The sequence below is a fragment of the Anser anser genome, assembly GCF_964211835.1.
Source record: "Anser anser genome assembly, chromosome: 3".
NCBI lineage: Eukaryota > Metazoa > Chordata > Aves > Anseriformes > Anatidae > Anser > Anser anser.
Window position 1 is genome coordinate 48,437,584 of NC_139722.1, and position 21,483 is coordinate 48,459,066.

The 21,483-nt window shown below is 45.6% G+C and overlaps 1 protein-coding gene across 7 annotated transcripts in view; it reads left to right on the forward strand.

Moving 5' to 3' along the window:
* PRDM1 (PR/SET domain 1) overlaps positions 1–6,586 on the forward strand; it is a 111,647-nt gene extending 105,061 nt beyond the window's left edge. For all 7 annotated transcript variants that reach the window (XM_083830157.1, XM_083830154.1, XM_083830155.1 and 4 more), the window contains 3 exons: positions 1,465–2,573; positions 2,884–3,012; positions 3,431–6,586. In XM_083830157.1, coding sequence (XP_083686283.1) covers positions 1,465–2,573; positions 2,884–3,012; positions 3,431–4,006 — 1,814 coding nt within the window. In that variant the 3' untranslated portion in view covers positions 4,007–6,586. The remainder of the gene's footprint in view (positions 1–1,464; positions 2,574–2,883; positions 3,013–3,430) is intronic.
* Positions 6,587–21,483: the final 14,897 nt, after the last annotated feature.

Below are 21,483 nucleotides of genomic sequence, written 5' to 3' on the forward strand. Positions count from 1 at the left end.
TGCCTATCTCAAACTAAATTTGCTTGCCATAAGGCTGTTTGAAAAAAAAAAAAAAGATGCTACTGTGAAAGCGGGTTGCTGTGAGCAGGAGCATGCTTTTGAAAGCAGCTGTTTTCTTGGATACGTTTAATAAATGGCTGTTTCTTTGCCTTATAGGGTAATGTTGCCAAATGATAGATTCCGTGAGGGTAGTGAATAGTGAAGCAAAGAATCTGCGTTGAAAGCGGCGTGGTCATTGCCTTTTCCCATCTTCCTCACGGGGTTTAGCTGGTCCTCCCAAAAATTAGAAACAACTGTTTCTCACCCCAGTTAGCGAAGTAAGAACAGTCAGTCACAAAAGTAGAAGTTTGGCTAAAGGGCCGCAACGCTTTCAAGTCACATACCTTCGGCATTGACTTGTACCTCCTGATGGAAAACTTTGCACATAAGCTAACCACAAATGCGAAACCTTCTCGTAGTTTTTCCCCTATAATAAAACATCTTACAAGTCGTCATTTCAAGATTATATAACTATTAACTTTGGGAGATTAGATAAAAGCAGAATTCTTTTTCTATCCTTCAGTGTTCTGTTTGTATATTATTATGTCCAGATAACAAGGTAGAGTCTTTGAATACAAATAAACAGTGTATGTGCTGAACAGAGCCAAATGATGATAGCTTCTATTTCTTTCTAAATGCGCGTTTCTTTTTCTTTTTTTCTTTTTAAAGTACATTTCAACTTAAGCTGGAGCCGACCAGTCTTGCTTTCTTTTGCTTTGCTTCAGCATTTTTTTATAAAGTACAGCTGTAAGCAGAGGAGTTTTGCATAGACTGAATGCCACAGAAATCTGCAGTAAATAGTCTGCTTTGTTGTAGATGTTCCTAAGCAGTATATTTAATGAGTAATGATCTGTTTACTGATGGAGAATACCTTCTCTTTGAAGAAGGCTTTCATCCTAGCCAGCCATGGTTTTTTTGGTACTGTAAGTAATTGAACTGGCTGGTGAAGTGACTGCTGCGGTTTGGCAAAAGCTGATTTGTCATGCCTTGTTATTTCAGTAAGGAACATTTCTGGGAGCTTGAGTTCTGTAAAGTCCTTCTGGTAAACCTGTACTGTGAACAAATGCTTGTTACCGCATTTATTAGAAATACAGCTTAAAGAGATATCCAGCAGTGAAGCTAGTCAAATTTAAGGGGAAAGAAAGGTGAAATCAGTTTGCAAAGAGACTATCACTCTGCAAATGAATCATCATCCAGATCTGTACATACTGCTGATGTCCCTTAAATTAACAATGCTTTTTATTAACACTTCAAACTAGCAGGCATTTCTTTATACAGAAGTTAATTTTTTAGGGAGTTAATGATTTTTCCTCTCTGACAGTGGCCCGTCCTTCCCACTAAACTTGTAGGAGTTAGCCTGTGTTTTGAAAAGAGATAATAATGGTGACTTATCTAAATAATCATTATCGTGTCTCTGTATTTCAGCACAAACACACGTTAATCCAAAGCAGCACAGTGCTGATAAAGATGAGCTCTATCAGAAAAGCATCCCAAAGAAGGAGCACAGCGTGAAAGAAATCCTGAAAATGGAATCCAATCCTCCAAAGGGAAAAGACTTCTTCCAGACCAACATTTCACCAGTTACTCCAGAAAAAGACTTGGATGACTTGCGTAAGAACTATAGCCCAGAGAGGTGTTTCTTCCCTCGAGTTGTCTACCCAATCCGACCTCACATTCCAGAAGACTATCTGAAAGCTTCCTTAGCATATGGGATGGACAGACCCAGCTACGTTACTCACTCGCCCATCCAGTCATCTACTACACCAAGTCCTTCTGGGAGGAGCAGCCCAGACCAAAGTTTAAAAAGTTCAAGCCCTCACAGCAGTCCAGGGGTCACAGTCTCACCTCTGGCACCTACGTCCCAGGAGCACAGAGAGTCGTACTCTTACTTGAACGGATCCTACGGCTCAGAGGGCTTGGGGTCTTATCCTGGATATGCACCCCCCAGCCATCTCCCGTCTGCCTTTCTACCGTCCTATAACCCCCACTACCCCAAATTTCTGTTACCTCCATTCAATATGAGCTGTAATAACCTGAGCGCTTTGAACAATATCAATGGCATCAACAATTTCAATCTCTTCCCGCGGATGTATCCTCTCTATGGCAACCTACTCAGCGGAGGTAGCCTTTCCCACCACATGTTGAACCCCGCCACGCTCCCCAGTTCACTGCCCAGCGAAGGAGGCCGTCGTTTGCTGCAGCCTGATCATCCAAGAGACTTCCTCATACCAGCACCTAACAGTGCCTTCTCTATCACAGGCGCTGCTGCCAGCATGAAGGACAAGCCGTGCAGCCCCACCAGCGGGTCACCCACAGCTGGTACAGCAGCCAGTTCAGAACACATAATGCAACCTAAACCTACCTCAGTGGTGTTGGCCGCCACCGGCGGTGAAGAAGCCATGAATCTCATTAAAAGTAAGAGGAATGTGACTGGTTACAAAACCCTCCCATACCCACTGAAGAAGCAGAACGGGAAGATCAAGTACGAATGCAACGTTTGCTCCAAGACCTTTGGCCAGCTCTCCAATCTGAAGGTAGGCAGTGGAAAATAAGGTACACAAGCCTCCTTGGAAGGCTCTGATTTCTCCCTTTGGGTTCTCTGGGAAAAGCAGGGACAGGCCTCCCGTGTTTGTTGGGCTGTTTATCAGTCTGGGCCTAATACTGCATCTCCCACCAAGAAAGAACGGTTGCAGAGATAATGCCTTGATATTGACGCCACCTAATTAACTGGATAGCAGTGCATCTTGGCAATGGGAGGCTTCTGCTAACTTTAGGAAACATCTGAAAGTGCTTTCATTGTGGGACTGGAAACTGCAAATTGTTAATTGCTTTGTTTCTCCCTAGGTGCACCTCCGAGTACACAGCGGAGAGAGACCATTTAAATGCCAGACCTGCAACAAGGGCTTCACCCAGCTGGCTCACCTCCAGAAGCACTATCTGGTACACACAGGAGAAAAACCCCACGAGTGTCAGGTATGTAACACACCACAGAGACAACTTCCCTTGGAGGCCGAAGGGGTGCCAGGGCTCGTGCCCTCCTTGCCCTGTGTGCACAACCCGCCTGGCGGGCTGCCTGACAAGCTGCCCAGGATTCAAATCCATGCCACAGCTGTTTCCAGCCCCGCTGCTTCAGTGTCTGTGAGACAGCAGAGTTGCCTTTAGCCTGCTAGGGCAGCATCCATCCACCTGATACGGTTTTGCCATCAGCCACACTCAAAATGCTCTTCAGCAATATTTAAATAAAAAAGGTGGGGATTTTTTTTCCCCCGGTGAGAAAGTGTGAAGATATAAAAAGCCGCAGCTTCATCCTGCTGTCTCGTCCTAGGTGTCTGTGATCTAAACACAAAATCCCCTCCCACTCACTCACTGTTTCTCTGCCACCCCCCATTAGGTTTGTCACAAGCGGTTCAGCAGCACCAGCAATCTCAAAACCCACCTGCGGCTCCACTCTGGAGAGAAGCCTTACCAGTGCAAGCTGTGCCCAGCCAAATTCACCCAGTTTGTGCACCTGAAGCTGCACAAGCGTCTCCACACGCGGGAACGTCCCCATAAATGCATCCACTGCCACAAGAGCTACATTCACCTCTGCAGCCTCCAGGTCCATCTGAAGGGCAACTGCCCGGTCGCCCCTGCCTCCGGCCTCTCGATGGAGGACCTGAATCGAATCAATGAGGAGATCGAGAAGTTCGACATCAGTGACAATGCCGACAAGTTGGAAGAAGTGGAGGACAATATCGACTTAACATCGGTTGTGGAGAAGGATATACTGACCATGCTCAGAAGGGAAATGGAAGGAGCTAATCTCAAAGTATCTTTACAGAGGAACCTGGGAAATGGACTTATCTCCTCAGGATGCAACCTTTACGAGTCTTCGGATATGTCAATTATGAAGTTGCCTCACGGTCACCCACTACCTCTGTTACCTGTAAAGGTCAAGCAAGAAACAGTTGAACCAATGGACCCTTAAGACTTTTTGGCAAAGTGATTTTTTTTTATTTATGACTTGGCAAGTCAGGGTGCCTGTAGCAATTGCTTGTACATAGTTTCAATGCTGCAAAGCAATCTTGGCTTACAGTAGTTTCCCTACGCTCTACAGCTGAAAGAAGGAACTCCAAAGTTACTGTTTTCTCAGGGCATAAAAAGAGGCAAAGGACTGTGCATTGCCTCGCCAGTTACTAAAAGACAATCATCTATCCATAATTATTTTTTCAATGATAGTACTTCATAATTTATTATGCAATTTATCATTCTAAAAGCAATAATTAGAAAAATGTTTACAATGACTGGAAAATTCATTGTAATTTTTACTTTAAATGTTTTTATTTTTTGTTTTATGGCCATTCTTTGTAGATATTTTTTCTGCACATCTGTTTTAAGAACCTAAGATTGGGGTTTCAGTAACCGTGTTTTATGTACCAGTGTCTTTTAAACAAATGTGGTTTTTTGCATTGCCAAAGTTGGACATTTGACATACAGAATCCTAGATCAGTTGGTTTGAAAAAAAATTCCGTGTACTTTTATGTGCAAATCACCCCATTGGGATTGAAAAAGAAAAAAAAAGAGTAAGAAAAGGGTAGCAGCAAGCAGAGAAGAAACTGGTTCCCCAGCCTCTCTGAGGATGGGAGAGAGATTCTTCTACCTGCAGCTCTACCCAGAACAGATGTGGCACAGCAAACACCTACCTGCCATGGACAATACCACAGGTTTTTAGAAAACAGCTATAGCCCCACACCTCGTCATGTAACTTTATGACCAAAGGAATGCATCAGCTTAAAGTGGCTCTTCCAAAATTAAATATCACTTACATTCTCCTATTCCAACAGCAGTTTAAAAGCAAACACACCATTATTCTTAATATTCTGCCTAAAAGGAGTCTTTTGGCAGATTTCTTTCTTCTCTCTCTCTCTCTTTTTTTTTTTTTTTTTTTTGTTTTGCCCAGAGCCTTCCAGGGGTAAAATAAATAAATAAATAATGGTCAGATTCCCTGAGAATTAAGGGGTTTGGTTTTACTTGTGTTTTCCTCTCCCGCTTTGCCTGGGTAGAAGTGGGGAAAAAAGTCCTTTTCTGGCACATACATTTTTTTTCTTTCTTCCTGTACAACTCAGATTTTTCTCAGTATTTGTGTTTGTACATTTTGTGGTTAATTTAATTAAAGAAGAAAAGGGCATTGCAAAGTTGTTGAACAACAATTACCTCAGTGCTTGTGTCCAGTGGTGCAGACGTTGCTGTTTTATCTAAATGCTTTGCTACTTTAGAGAAGAAACCAAAATGTGCACAGGGAAAGATAGAATGCACGTCCTTTTATCTTTTTGTTTTGCTAAGCCCAAAGATGATATGGTGACATTTGAGGTGTAGCAAAGAACACATGTATATTTATAGATATATTTATACCACTATACTATATATGTATATGTATATATATTTATACCACTTAAGTTGTGAGCCAAACCATGTAATAAAACTTATTTTTCATCTAAGTGTGAAAATCAAATGTTATCCAGTTTTGCATATTACCAGTGACCTCAAAACCAGAAGGTTGTACTAAGGCATTTATCACTTGCAAGTGCACATGCACAGTTGTCCATGTGAAGCCTGAACTTGCAAACGCCTGATGTGAAAACCATCATTCACACGGGGAGTCTCAGCAAATTCAGTGGGAAATACCATGTTTGCAGGACCGGGGTCTCCGGTCCCCTGCTCTCCTGGCACTGTACACTGGGGGGAAGAGGCGGGTGGTCAGTGAACAAGCAGCCAGAAAACTTAACCAAAAGAACTTGAAAAGAAGCCAAATACTACCCGTGGGTGGTGTAAGTACAGAACAGAGTGAAGGATAGGCTGAGACTTAGTGGGGATGAGCCCCTAGTCTCGTTTTGCCCTGCCGTTAACGAGTTGCATGGTCAACTCACGTAAATCTAAGTAGCGTTATTACAGTCTTCCCCGCCAGTTGTATCTTTTTGTCTGTTTATATTCTTATAAATTTTAAGGTCTCCTGCTTCATCAGTCCAGGATTTGGTGATTTTTTTTTCCCCATCAAACTATTTTAATGCCTTCTGTTTAAGACAAACAATCTTGACATACACGTCTCTTTACACAGCTTTTGAAGGACTACAGTTCATTACATTTCCACTCCTACAACTTGTGAGGCTGACATCTTTTAAATGTAGCAATAGTTCATAAATATAGTACTTACTTGTAGGATAAACCAAAGTATCACTACTCTGTCACTGGACACACACTTTTCCTATATTTGCCTGTAGTGCTTTCTTGTATTTGATACAAATTTTACAAGAATTTATATGCATCAGCTTTAAGAATTGTTACTTCTCTTTACTGTTTCCCCCTTCCCTTAGAAGTTTTACATGTGAATGTAGCAACAATCAACAGTGTTTTGGGTTTTTTTGTCTCTCTTAAGAAAGACTCTGACCAAAGTTAACAGGCTTTTTACTTTGCTAGAACAACAAACTATCATATGTTTACGTATTGGTTTACATCATTATTTATGTGCAAATTGTCAAATGTAAATTAAATATAAGTGTTCATTGCTTTACTGATGCTTCCCTTGTCTTCAATCTCTCTGCACTGACTGCGTGCACAGCTTCGTTCCAGGGCGCCTTCCCCTCCTAGCCGCAAACACACTCCGCGCTGACGGCGATGATGTCTCCAACAATGCTGACTTCTTGCCTTTGTGGGCTCTGATTTTCCATGATTGAAAGCTGCAGACAACAATGCCAGAGCTAAACACCCTGGTTTGTTAATTATAGTACTCTCTTCAGTTGTAGCCAATACCTTAATACATATATATATGTATATATTTAAAATTTGTCAGTGTTTCTATGGAAATACGTGAATGCTATCTGCCTCTCAGATATATGAATAGGGTTCTCATTTACATTTTTCCAAATGATTGTCATTTCTGGCCTGAAACTGTAACCACTGGGACCACAATGACACACTCAAAATGTCAGCATGAGACCACTTAGCCCTGTATCAGCGTGGTGGGAACAGCATTCAAAACAAATGTGGATCTGTTTTCACTGCAAGTGAGATGCGAATATGAACCAAACCTAGGAGAAGGTCAAGTGTCCTTCTCCCACCCCCACCCCCCCAAAAAAAAAAACAAAAAAAACACTCAGACAAGAAGTAACAACATGCTAGGATGCCTCAGAAAGCGAATTCAACATTTGCTACTCCCATCATTTACTGTGAGATCCAAACCAGAAAGGCCATGTGCTGGCCTTCCCTACCTGAACGTTAAAGAAATAATGTGCCGTCTCATATTGAGACACTCAGAGCTGTACGATGCTTTAAAAGTATTTCACTGTCCTCCTAAAATTCATTTAAACATCTGTCTCAAGAATTTGACATCCTGCCAGCGCAGAGCTGTGGAGTTAAGAAAACCAGAGCTCCGTTGTCATAAACGTGCCAAATGCAGCATGTTATATTCCTATATTCGACAGAGCTATTGCTGTAATAATTTTTTAAAAAAACATAGGATAACCGTTACCGCCATAAATCATACTTCATTACTTGGCAAGGCATTCGTTTGCGCTGGAGAGTTATGTCCTGGGGACACTTGTAAGCTTTAGAAGATGTTTAATAAAACACATTACATAAAAAGACAATGCACATTATAGATCGCAGCCTCGCGAGGCCGAGCACGGCAGCTGGTGCAGTTGTTTCTGGCAGACCCACGGCCAGCTAGAAGTCACCAAAGGAGCGTGATGTGACCAGAAAGGTGGGGAGGGGGTCAGAAAAGACAATGGTGACAACGCCGGGATGGCTAACTGCCTGAGCATGAGGAGATTTGGTTGCTCTTGGTTGGTTTTGGTTATTTTTGGATGAGACCCACAAGGCCGCATGCCCCCTGGAGCTGTTGGCTGGGGCAAGTGACCTTGATGTCCACCTCACGGGCATCATCACCAAAATTTGGGGACCAAGCGTGACGTGGCAGGGAGAGCAGCATGCGCCACTGCTTTGCTAGCCCGTCTGTCTCACATGGGGGACAGGAAAACGACAGCTGAGAGCGTATCAAACGCAGCTTTAAGGAGGATCCCGCCATTCTGGCTGGTTACAAAGCCCAGTAATCCCAAACGTGGGCAATTACGTGAGGTTGAAGAAGAAAACGTGACTCACCCGCGGGGCATGAGCCCGTCCTGCTCCAGTCAGCAGCTGCGGGTACATGGAGTCGTCCCAACACGTGCTGGCACTGCGCTCCTTGCGGGACGGGACCCAGGCCTTTGCTGTTGTTTAGAGGCATGACATTAGAGTGAGGGAAATAGCTTGGGCCGTAATTAAAGGCAGCCAGGAAGCACTTGGCTAATTACTGCGTGAGCCAGGGCTGAGTGGATGTGGTGCGGCCGGGGAATGCGCCCGTCACAGGGCAGGTATCCGGCAAACAGAGGCTGCAATGGGAGCCTCGGAAAAACTTGCCGACCTGTTCCAGGAGGTTGCCAAAAGGTTTCCCTCCAAAATGGCTGTCCCGTCCCTTCCCACACACGGGATCCCTGTCTGGGCCCTGGCACAGCCGTGAAGCCAGGGCCGGGGAGGGCTGGCAGGGGACACACGGCTGCCTCAGCTGGGATGTGTGGAGCACAGATGGAAATTTTGGAGATCTTTGCTGCCAAGTGCTGACCAGCCCTGTCTGGTTCGTGGGACGGCAGAAAAAACATGACTTTTCATCAAGGGCTTGATACTTCCCCAGAAAAATGTGAGTTTAGTTTTTCGTAAGATGCTGAAAAAAGGACATCCTACACACAACACAGCTGCTGCCGTTCAGTTCTCACCAGCAGCATGTGGACGTGCAAACGGCACAGCTTCACATCCATCGAGGCCATGGTCACAGTAACTGCAGCCTGTAGCTGAATAGGTGATATTTTTGAGCATGCTGCACAACTCTATTTTCTCTCATTTTTAACAGAGGTTGGGGAAGACGGCTCAGCAATTCGCAGTGGTGCTGGAAGGGGAAGAGGAGGGGGACCACTGAGGCTCACCGAGCCCTTGCTGCCCAGGTGTGTGTGATGGGCACAAAGCTGTGCTCTTGTCCTGCTCCAGAGCGATCAGAGGCTGATTGCATCCCCACCTTCCCCACAACAGCCTGCAGCATGGGCAAGTGGAATGGCGCTCTGTGCAGGAAAACCCAGTGCAGGGAAGACAGGATGATACTTTCCACCGCCAGACAGCACGGGTTTTACCAGCTTGGGTCATTTGGCTCTACGAACTCCAGCCTGGGCAAAGGCTCGCCTAGGCAAGATCTATGCCCCTGGAGCATTGTCAGTGGCAATGGGGCACATTCAGGGGACAGCACACCCCTCAAAAGAGACACCACTCCCCCTGCCCCGCAAGCTGGAGGCCAGGCAGCTCCGTGCCACGTGGGCGCCGTGGCCGTCCCTCACCTCGCTGGGTGCGCGCGGGGAGATGGTTGGGATGCCGAGCCACTTAGGTGGGTGTGACCAAATAGCCCCATTGAAGGGAGCCAAACCAGTATGACTTCCTTATTGTGCAATGATTAATAAGGGCCTTCAGCTCTTCTTCTTTTTTTTTTTTTTTTTTTCTTTTTCCATTAATTGTGACTAGGCAAGTCCTTGATCATTTCCTTATCCCAGTACCAAGTGAGATTCCTTACAGCATTCCAGCCCCAAAGTGGCTGCACTTTGCTGGGGAGTGAAGTGATTCGTCTCACACTGAAACCACGCACGGAGAAATAAAACACTGAAGGTCTCTTCCCCACTTTGCCTGTGCTGAGGGATCAACCATCATGATGTGCCGGAGGGGACACAGCATTGGTGCACCTCCCAGATGAGATTACACATTAAGTCCTAACTTAAATGAGCAAAGCAGAGAGGAGCTTTTGGCAGGAAGATGAGCAGGCAGGCAGAAGTCTGTTCAGTACTTTTTGGGTTATAGACTCGGTTCCCAGACTTCTTACAGTTTTTTTTATGGCAAAACTTTCTACTTGAGAAGAACCCCTCTGCAATCTGCAGGCAACATTTGCCTTCCCCTGTCCTTAGCCTACCTTGCGCATTCAGGCAGCATTTTTTGAAGGGCAGGTTCTGCGCATATTTACGGGGTAATGCAGACAAGACCTGCTCCTTTTGACAAAGCCCTTTGCAGGCACCATTCCCTCCACTAGGCCCTTACCAACAAGGGAAGGGTTTGCTTCTGCTGCCTGCGCCGGGGCTGTGTCTGAGGTGGGGACCCACCAGGCTGGGTGGCTCCTTGGAGGGGTTTCGCTGTGCCTGCAACCGGTCACAAAAACAACACAAGCTACAAATGGGGTAGAAACTGTAACCAGGTGTGAAAGGGAGTGAGGATACATGAAAAGTGAAAATTTGCCTTTTTAATAAGCCGTTACAAGTTAGCTGAAGGTTCAGGAGGCAACTCGCGCCGGTGCTTGTAGTCATTCAGAGAGGGCTGAGTGTGTGTGTATGAGTGTGTGCGTGTGTGTTGGTTTTTATTTTATTTTTTTAATGAGACCAAAGGGTGCAGAACGAGGCTCCTTTTCTAACCTGTACTGCAGAAATTTGTGCATGTCTGTAGCTGTGGGTGTTATGTGTTTTCTACTTTGAGTGGTGAGTTTCACTTTGATTCTGCTCTCGAGAGCCGCGGGGACAGTTTGCACTTGCCTTATCAACGCAGAATCCAAAGAGTTTCAGCATGCCCCGGCCTCCTGACACTGCAAACTGAGAAAAAGCGCTTCCAGCACAGCCGAGCGAGCAAGGTGATGGCCAGAGGGCTTTTTCTCACCAGAGCATCCCGACCCGCCACAGCCCCGGCGCTCAGCCCTGCTGGGCAGGGCCATACACCGCCTCCAGAGCCACAGCCTCGGCTGTGAGATGCCCTGGGGGAGCTGAGACAGGGCCTTGGGGCTCTTCTCCTACATCCCCATTGCCCCAAAACCCTGAGCACCTCCTAGGGCCCCTGACACCAATGCCCAGCACTGGGGGTCTGGTGAGGGAGGCGCTTGCCCATCCCTGTCTGCCCCCAGGCTGGATCCCTGGACCAGCCCTGTGTAAGCCTGGCCACAAGCTGCTGGCCAAGATTGTGCCCATGACTGGAGATGGCAGCAAGGGCAGGGCCATGAAGGGTGGAAGGGTGTTTCTTGGCTCTTGGGAAGGGGCTCCAGTTTGGCTCCGGAGACTCCTGCCCTTCACTGTGCTCACCCACGCAGCTGATTTCCAAATTATGTTATCTTCACATCTCTTTACTAAAACACCCATCTTAGACTACACACCAACGTCCATGCTACCCACCCAACCACCCCCAGATGGGCCGTGACCAAGAGGTGCCCCACATCCTCCATCCCTGCACCTCCTCCACAGGGGATCCTGCATGGACATAGCCCCAGAGCTGTGAGGGTTTGTGGCCCCCAAAATCCTGTTCCTCACAGAGAGCAGCAGCCCCTCCATGTCCCCACCAGCTCCTACCCCAGGGCATGCAGCCTACCGCCCTCTGCAGCCCTTCTGGCTTGAATGTGCTGGAAGTGCTGCCCTCAACAGAAGCCCCAGGAGTCTTATCTAGGAGGACGAAGACATGCAGGGTATTTCCCCCAAAATCTGCAGCCATTCTGCAGGAGGTCAGCCCAGCTCCCCTGAGATGTCCCCCACCCCATTTCCTCTCACCCTCCTTTGGTGCCAGGCACCAAAATTTGCTGTGAGGCTTGTTCGTAAAATACTTCAGAGGTTCTCAAATGAAGTTATGACCTACATAGCAGCTCAGAGCGATATGCAGATTTCCTCCCTCCCTCAGATCTGCTTGAGGTTTTCAATCCCCCCCGCAGATACAACATTCAGGAATGACTGTGTCGTTTGCTGCACAGTCACTTTTCTTGCTCGAGCTCAAGAACGAGCCCAGGGCTTGGCACAGAGCAGCCTCTGCAGCACGGATGACCCTGCCCTGGCACACAAGCCCCCGGTCTGCTCCAGGGCACAGGGACGATCCTCATTCTGCTTCAGCTCCTCACACAGAGGCACGCTGGGGAGCTACAGCTGCAGGCTGTGCTGAGGGCTCTTTGGTGACCTTCAAAAACTCAGCTACTTGTCCAAATTAAGGAGGATGAAAAACAAGCGGCCTCCCTGACCACCAAACCCATTCTCCTGAAGCAGCAAGCACCCCTGCAAACTGCTGAAGAACTTCATCAAACACGAATCATAGAATTGTAGCATCACAGACTGGTTTGTGTTGGAATGGACCTTAAAGCCCATCCAGCTCCAACCCCCTGCCATGGGCAGGGACACCTCCCACCAGCCCAGGTTGCCCAAAGCCCCATCCAGCCTGGGCTTGAACACCTCCAGGAGTGGGGCATCCACAGCTTCTCTGGGCAGCCTGTGCCACTGCCACAGCACCCTCTGGGTGAAGAATCCTAAATCCCAATTCTCTGCTGCTGGCGTCCTGCTTATGGCCTCCCTCAGCATGTTAGCCACAAATGGAAGGAAGGGAACATCCCAAACCCATGCGGGGTCTGACTCCAAAAATACATTCAGGGATGGACCCAGCCACAGCGTTCAGCTACAGCTTCTCATTTCCCCCTGGTCCTGGGGTATTAGAGTCCAGGAATGCCTGTTGATGCCCTTTCTAATGCATTTATTTTTAAAATTCATTTTTCAATGCAGTTGCAACTCTAATACAGTGATAAACATCTACACAAGGGAATGCAGCCAAGTTTAAGCTTATCGACCAATGGAGATTTAAAGGCAGACTATTTTAATCTAGAAATTTCAGTATTTCAAGGCTAAGTTTTGTAGCAAGAGCTCACCCCAGGAGCCAAGACCGCTGGGTTCTGGTTTTGGTACCTTCATTAACTGGCAGCAAGGTCTGGAACAAGTCAGTTGACCTTCCCATAGAACACCCGACTCATTTGTAGAATACGTACAGGGCCTGTGCAAGCTGTGGTGTAGTACTAATATTTGTACCTTGCTTTGAGATCCTCCAATCAGCAGGAGCATGTGTTCTTGTTGTTCATAGAGAGAACAGGTCGCTTATATTGTTATCTGCGATATCGCAGTATTTACAGGTCCTCACTTACGGGCGACGACTGCCCTGAACATAACAAAAACTCTCTCTGCCCCAAGGAGCTTACAAACTAAGCACTATTAAAAACCCGAAAACCACAGCGGCTAGGTGCAGAGCTTAAATTTCCATTTTCTCTCAGCATTTTCCCACGAGGGGATCGCATGTGAGAGCACACAACACAGAGTCAGATCACGCCTGGTTCAGTTGCTCTGGCATGCCATTTGGCAATACAAGAATGACATAAATTAAAGTGAAACCTCTTCACCTCGGCCGAAGTGAAAATGTGAAGAGCGAGGGGGGTGAGGAGGAAGGGGGGATATTGATCTGTATCTACTCAACAGTCAGACCAGTGGTGTGGCAGCAACAAAAGACATGCATTTGCTTTTTCAGTAACTAATAATCTATAGAGAACCATTTCCTTTTCTGCTGTTAAGATAACACATTTGCCACCTCAGCTGCATGCAAATAATTCATGCCTCTGCTTAACTAATTTACCTCTTTGGTAAGGCAGAAGGGAAGAAACCTCCCGCCAGCCTCGGCTGACATGCACACTGAGAAACGAGCCACCTCGCCCAGAACTTTCTGAAATGTTTGCACAGTCAGAGGACAAGCGTCCCAAACACACTGCAGGGCTTCCTGAGGTTCAGGGGGAATTTTTGCTGGTCCTTGGTCCTGCCTTTGACCCACATGTGGGTTGCAGGCTTGAACTGACATTATCCGCAGAGAAGCATTTGGTGTCTCCTCACACAGCCCACAGCTGGTCAGCAACTTATCCCAGATTTAAGCACAATATAGGAGCTCTCATCTGCTGCCAGGAATATTACACACAATTAAAAGCCTGGGCCCCCAGAAGTGTGCTGAAACTGAGTGGGCCTTCTCTTCACATCATCTGGAAATGAACAGGTATTGGGTTGGACATCTGTCTGCATCTGATGGAAACCTTGCTCTAATCAAAGCACTAATGCTACTTTCACTCGCTTGCACACACATACCCCTCTCTCCACACATTAAAATAACGTATGGCTGCAGTCATAGAATCATCCAGGTTGGAAAAGACCTTCAAGATCACAAAGCCCAGCCATCAACCTGACCTATCAAGTTCCATCCCTAAATCCCGTCCCTTAGTGCCATGCCCACACAGCTCTTAAGTACCTCCAGCGATGGGGACCCCACCGCTTCCCTGGGCAGCCCCTTCCAATGCTTGACCACCAATTTCATGAAAAAAATTATTTCTAATACCCAATCTAAACCTCAAATAGTGAGACAGTCAAATATCCTTGGAAGTTCTTCTTCCTGGAAGTCAAATATTCTTTTTGGGTGCCCAGATTTTCAGGGTGTTTTTTCCCAAACAAAGAGTTATCTGAGTATAGCATAGCTCACCCTAACTTCTGGGGTCACTAGGTATGCTCAGGACTTTCATACTGGACACCTAAAATGAGGGACTACCAAATTTAATGGCCTGTGAAAATTTGGGTTTGCCGATGTGCTCTGTGTGATGCACGGCAGCTTTGACCCTGGCCAGTGAAAAATGTGTTTCTGTCAGGCAGCGCCCAGCTCCCTGCCTGAGGTGGCCCCTCTGTTCACCCCACCCCTCGCCATAGAGACAACCACAAAGATGTGGTTTTTACAAATTAGAGCCTCCTTTGGTTTCTGACGACAAAGGTGGTGGGGAATAGGTAGCACTCGTCCTGTGAAGACCACATCATTACACACATCCATAAGGGTCTGACTCAGCTCTAATTCTGGCTTTTCTCAACCTCCGAGCAGCCAAGCCCAAGGCCTCTGTGCTATTCTAACAGCCTCTCCGGGCAGGCCAACAAAACGCTCTGTGGCTGGCCCGGGGGACGTCAGTGAAACACAGCAGGATTTGAGATTTTCTTTGAATCAAGCAGCCACTGTGTCCCTTTGATGTCCCCAGCCACGGCCTGGCAGAGGGAGGTGGTGAAATGTTACCTTTTCCTTGGAAAACCTTCTGAGCAAGGGGACCCACACGACTGAGGGCAAGGGTGAGATGAAACAATATGAGAAAAAGAAAAAAAAGACAGTTCTCTTCACAGTCTGTAGATGCAAAATGAAACTATTTTGATAGATTCAGCTCTCCCACTTTGAAAGGCCCAGAGTTTCTCATCTCTGATTTTACTCTTAGACAAGAAATTTCACTCATGACTTGACAAACAATACCATCCACAATGCACTGTGGCTCCTCAGAAGTCTGCTGCCACCCTGCCAAAGCTCATCTGCAGCTTTTTGCTGGGTTGATGTTGCCAAATGACTCCCTTTTTCAGGGCCTTCCTTATTTTGATGTATCTATTTTGCATTGCCAATACTTCCCATGTGGAGCTCATGCTCTTGTTAGCACCTTGACATCTCTATGGCTGGCTGCAGGCAGCCAGGAAAGAAAATGACTGGGCCCACACCAGTAAAGCATGCCCTTTACTGACAAGTGTTCAGCACCAGCTTTGCCACAGATGCTGAGAAAATTGTTAAGCTGCTAATGTAGGCAAGAGTGATTTGCCTTCAGCCTCCTCACAGGGACTCACCTAGGCCAGCACAGGGCAGGTCCTGCTTGGCAGCTTGATTTTGGGCAGTTTTCACCTACAACCCTTGTAGTGGGCATATAAATCAAGATTATTTTACACAGAAGCATTTTAAATGAAGAAAACTGTTTCTAAGCCTGAGCTTGTGAAAGCTCAACCATGTGCTAGGCTTACCAAAGTTAGGTCAAAGGCATAATAATTCTACGTATTGCCTTTGAAAAGATGCAGTGGTTTTGCTCTGCTTTTCAAAAGAACAATGTGGCCACAGAGGTGAAGGAATTGGTAAATGTTTTAGTCTGGCCTGAGCATCTTTCAAGAGGCAGTAGTCTATCTTGATGAAGTTGCAGAGGGCTTCAGAGGAGTGGATGACACTCAGTAGCGTGTATCATACAAGGAAACAACCAAGGATTAAAAATCTATTATTCTGTGATTACTGTATGAATTTTCTTCCTAGTATTATGAATGGTTTCTGCTTCCCTGCTGACAAATTATCTACTAAAATGTTGTCTAAATATATAGCACCTGATCCGCTCACTGTCACCATCGTCGCACCCTTTGATTCAGGGGAAATAATAAGATAGGTCAAAAAAGCAGCAGCAGGTGACTGTACCACCTGGGAAATATTTACACCTAATGCGGTGTTTGCTAGAGTTGTTGCTCAGAGGCTTAAGTTGTGTTTTCTGCTTACTTCTCCTTCTCCCTTGAAACAATTTCTTCTTTATCATTTTGATAACATCTTTTTCAGCTTGTGCATTTATATGTGTAGGAGCACATACGCTGCCTGTCTTGCTTCAGCAATAACTAACATACCTCTCTAGAATGATTAAAAAATAAACAGGAATGGGGAAGAAGAAAAACAAAAAACAAGTCCAATGGTTTGGAGACCTTTTGTTCTTGTACACAAACAAATTAAATTGTGTTTGTCTCCTCCCCCTGCTCTAAACACAGAGGGTGGGTTAATAATGAAGAGCACTTCTCTTTTCAAGCTCTCTTGCAGCTTTTAAAACATCGAGAGCAAATGGCAAACTTACCTTTCATCTCCTTTTGAAACTGAAGTTAGGCCTTATTGGTAACAAGTGAAATTAAACTGGTTGTTGCTGTTTAACTTCTCTGCGCTATTTCCTCACATGAATTAGTCATGATCAAATCTACTTGGCAGTTGTCCTTACAAAAAACAGAACAGAAAGAAGGGTTAAGCCCTCCCATACAATTTACTCAATAAATTTGTCATACCCCTTATATAGAGTTGTCCCTCCAGTTCTGCCTGTTCCCTAACATATCTGGCAGTTTGAACAATGTTGGCAATATTTGAGCAATTAGGCATTCCAAGTGGAAAGGTTAATAGACGTTACCCTCAAACGCAGGGTGTGTTTTGCCTTGTGCCTTCAACCATCCCTGATGAGCGCTGGTTGCACAACAGCCGTGAGGTAGGAAGGTCTTCCTTCAATTACAAGACGGCCTGGATTGTTTTGGTTTAGTAAAAGGCCAACGCTCCAATGACTAGGAGGGGACCGACGCACCCTGAGTTGCATGCTATCGAGGCAGTTAAGGAGATCACAAAGAGGGAATTTCATTGCTATTAACGCTTTCTGAATGCTAAAGCCTTTGGGCACAATGGTAATGGTGCAAAACCAGGCAAAATAAGACTCACAAAAGACATCCCCTCACAGAGTTAAGAGTTGTACTGGTCGAGATGTGAGGTTTGTTAATCATTTTCCCCTTCTTTTGGTCAAGCAGTGTTGGGATCTCAGTTTCTTTTTTGGCCAGTTCTTGGAGGCAGCTCTTTGTTTGCAGGTCTGAAGGGAAGCTTTGGGCAGGGATGGGCAGGGCTGGAGAAGTCCCGCAGCCTCCTGCCTGGTGGGACCTGCATGACCACAGTCCACCAGAACAGGGAACGAAGCTGCCTCCCGGTCCAACCAGCACAAGGGATGACATCCTCGGCCCAAACTGTGGCTGAGGTTGGAGATAAAGTGCGAGCTGCAGATGACATCCCCGCAGAGGAGCACCGCAGGTCGCGGGGAGGCCAGCAGCCACGGGACTGGCTGCCACAGGCCTCCTCCACCAGCAGGGCACACCCCACGGGCAGCCTGCCTGCCCTGCCCAGCAGGGATGCTTGGCTGCATAGTCAGGACCCAGATTAAGCCAGAAAAAAAAAAATCTAAGCAGCAGAGAAGGAAGTTTTGCAGGCCACAGCCACCACCCCCCTGGACTTCACAGGAGGTCAGGAGCGCTGTCAGATGAGGGAGGTCAGGTCTGAGATGCCCAGCTGCCTCCTCCTGTGGCACCTGTACAGGTCACCCTGTCCCAAATGACCTGGCCTGTGCTCAGGTGCTCCTGGGGGACCCAACACATCTCACCGGGGTCTCTCACGTGGCAGCCCCATCTTGGTAGACTGCTGCGAATTGGGCACTCAGCCTCTCCACTTGTGGCTGGCGGTATTTCCCTGGCTGGGTGATGTTGATGTTCATAATGAAGCTTTGGCAGAGAAACAGAGACATGCTGTAACCATTAGCAGACTTTGCATTTAGGATTTATCTCCAAAAAGGACAAAGGATAACTCAGCTTGATTGTTGTTTTTGTGCAAGTTCAGGTCTACACTTTCCATTGTAATATCAGTCTTGGTCTTCACCATTGTCTTCCTCTGACCCAGAAAAACTTGATCATGAAAACAATGTTAGTTAGAAAATAATGGAACTGATAAGTCATTGCAGGCACATGTGTGTCTCATTATACATCAGTTCGGTTTCACTATATATTTTACACTATGTAACATAAATTTCACTATGCACCACAAGTATTTCAATATGTGATAGTCAGAAAGTGGCAGTTTACACTAAAAGTTTCAGTATGTGGTAGGATATTTCAAATACTATAAATTCTCATTTTAAACGAAATGCATTGTGTAGATTAGTAAGAAATGCAGTTGTTTTAGTTTACCCAGTGTGGTTTTCTTTCAGAACAGTATTTAGTACTGCACTGTTCAATTGCCATATTTATTTTTAATGGTTGATTAAGTTAAAATTTGTTAAATCTACACTGTATAGTACTCAAGCAACCTGAATTCCTTTTCACAGATCTTTTATCTCAACTCAATTCATACCATATTAACAAGCACACTAAATTTACTAATGAACTAAATTTATTAATGAACAAAATAAGCTTCCTCTGTGAAGCTTGTTATCGTCTCGCATTTTTAAATTATTTTTTTTAATGAATTCTCTGATCAAGTAAAATTTGAGGGACCTAAAAGTCCTTGTAAGGGTGAATTGTTTAAGCATAGCTTTAACAGGTTCACCATTAAACTTCCATTTATTGCAGATGATCATCATTTCAACAGCAAATGCCTTCCCCACTGGTAAAAAGGGGCATTCACCGTGATACTTCTACGCCAAAAAGCTCTGTCAAATGTTAGAGTTACCAGGTCATCATGTTTTCACGTGTGGTGTCCTTCAGCACCAGAGGGTACAGACAGCTTTTGAAAACTACTCGCCATGAACCAAGAGCATACCAAAAACAATCACATGGCTGAGCAGGCCAAAGCATATCTGCAGCAAGGACCTTCTTCTGCAGCCTCCATCAAAGCTACACTAACACTTCCAGACTGGTGAAGCAAAGCAACTTCCCCACATCCAGTAACTACCATCAGCATGTGCATGAAGAATTTAAACATAGGTCAGTGTTGAATTCTGGCCCATGAGTGACACAGTTACCTCTGTTCTAGCCTCTGCCCCTCAGATATAACCTCACAGATAATTTTCCAGCAGTTTTCAATAGATAGTTGCAAGATGCTAATGGTCCATACTGAGCTCCAGTGTTTAGAAGAACAGGAGGCCTCATCTCCCCCTTCCTGCACTCAGAAGATGACAGTGACCCTGAGCCTATGTGACTCTGAGCAAGCCACCTAAATAGCCACAAGGCCCTGGATTAATTAGAAACTAGGTCTTTTAATGTAACTCCTTGCCCCACTGCAGGCCCAGCAGACCTCGTTGGCTCCCCGCCAAATAGTTCAAGCACCTATTAGCCAAGGAAAAGGTAAAGAGCTTGGGAAGTAACGTGCTGGATTTCAGCCCAACAGTTTCAAATCTCCTAACCCACGAGAGCAGCTTATCTATGTTCGGAGGTCAAAGACCTCAGTAAAACCCTTTTAACAGGTGCTCGCTGGCACAAAATCAAATGTCTGGCTCTTCAGATTAGAGCGATTCTCTGGTTTCTTACAAGTGGGGCAAAAGGGGCCATACAAGAGGACGGTGACACATTCCGGCCTGACCTGATTCTGTTTGTGCTAATTTTTTTGGCAAAACACATCACCATGAGTGCTTCTTTAGCTCACAAGAGGTGGAAATGAATGTTTAATGTATACAACTTGGCTACCCTGTGCTGTCTTCCAAAATTTAAAACCAAGACCCCCAGAAACTTCTTATTTATAGCCCATATCTATCATTAGGAAAAAATTCTGCCCCAGATCCACCACAAAAGCAAAGCTCATGAGCTACATCCTGTGTTTTTTGGTGACCAGGCTGAAGGAAATGGGCATGGTTGTATCAGATGTAAGGCACAATGAGAGTCCAGGGAACAATGATCACCGCTTGTGTCCCAACCAAGGGGTAGGTGCAAGGGGAAAGCCTGAAACCCTGAACCAAGAAGTTTCCCCTGGTGCCTCCTCAGAGGCGGTCCAAGAGTGGACCTGCTGCCTGACAGAGGTTGCCAGCAAAAACATGGGTCCATCTCTCCATTCAATAGGATATATGGGATTAAAATGCAGTGTTTTTAAGTGTCTTCTTTGCATCATGACAAAACCTGAGCTATTCCTGCTGTTGTTTAAGAAAAGGAGAAGAGACGACAATGCAAGCTTTTCCATATTCTCTTGTGCCCATGTTAGATCTGGGCTGAGATATGTACAAAGCAATGTATTTATGCCCCAGATTCTACTGGCAATACTGCCAACAAAAGCTAAATTACAAGGATTTTCCTGTAGCCAGGTTGCTAGTTGGACAAGTTTTGGAATGAGGGAAATATATTACACATATCTTCCAAGTCCCCTCCTAAGCAGTGTCAGGCTATAATTTTAGCTTACTCTTGTTACTGATCATGTATAATTGCTGTTGAGCCATCCTTTTGCCATCACGAAAGTTACATTATCTAAGCTGTTGCATTACTTTCACTAACTTACTTAATCCAAAGACTTTAGTATTTCTTGACTGCAAAGGCAGAACAGCAACAGAAGTTCATAAGAATATATACCAACTCATTTATTAAATCCAAACCTTCCCACTTGACAAAATTAAGTTTCACTTGTAACCTAAAACGCATGAATTCCGGAAAAGAAATTGCAGCACAGCTTGATGCTCTGTCATGATTTCAGAAGCAGTTGGCATTGGCTTGAGCAGCATAGTTTCATGTGTACTAATAACATTTAACAAAGGACTTTTTCATCTTAGCTGACTGAAGAAGTAGGACCATCTGTAGTGTATAATTAAGCTGTTAAGTTTCCGTTGTTTTGAATTTGACCTACCTTTTTTCCTCTTTACTCAGCTATGGCTGAAGCTAATCTCTCTTCATCAAAATCCTTCTGTTTTGAATCAATGTGCCTCCATCTATGCAAATCTGAGAGAAATGCTCACAACTCCAGCCCTATCCCTGCTAGCTCCTGTGGAACATCTCCACCACCTTCACCTTTATTATTTGAAGTCAACTTCACATAAACTTGTCACCCAAAAAACCTTAGATCAGCCTCACTTCCTCCAAATTTAGCAGCAAAACATTATCATCAGCATTTAACCTTTCACAGTGACACCTTAAACAAAACAAAAAAAAAAGAAAAAAAAAAGAGAGAGAGAGAGAGAGAAAAAACTTGATTAAAAGGTTGTCCTGGCATGGGGTTAAAATTTTCTACATCAGC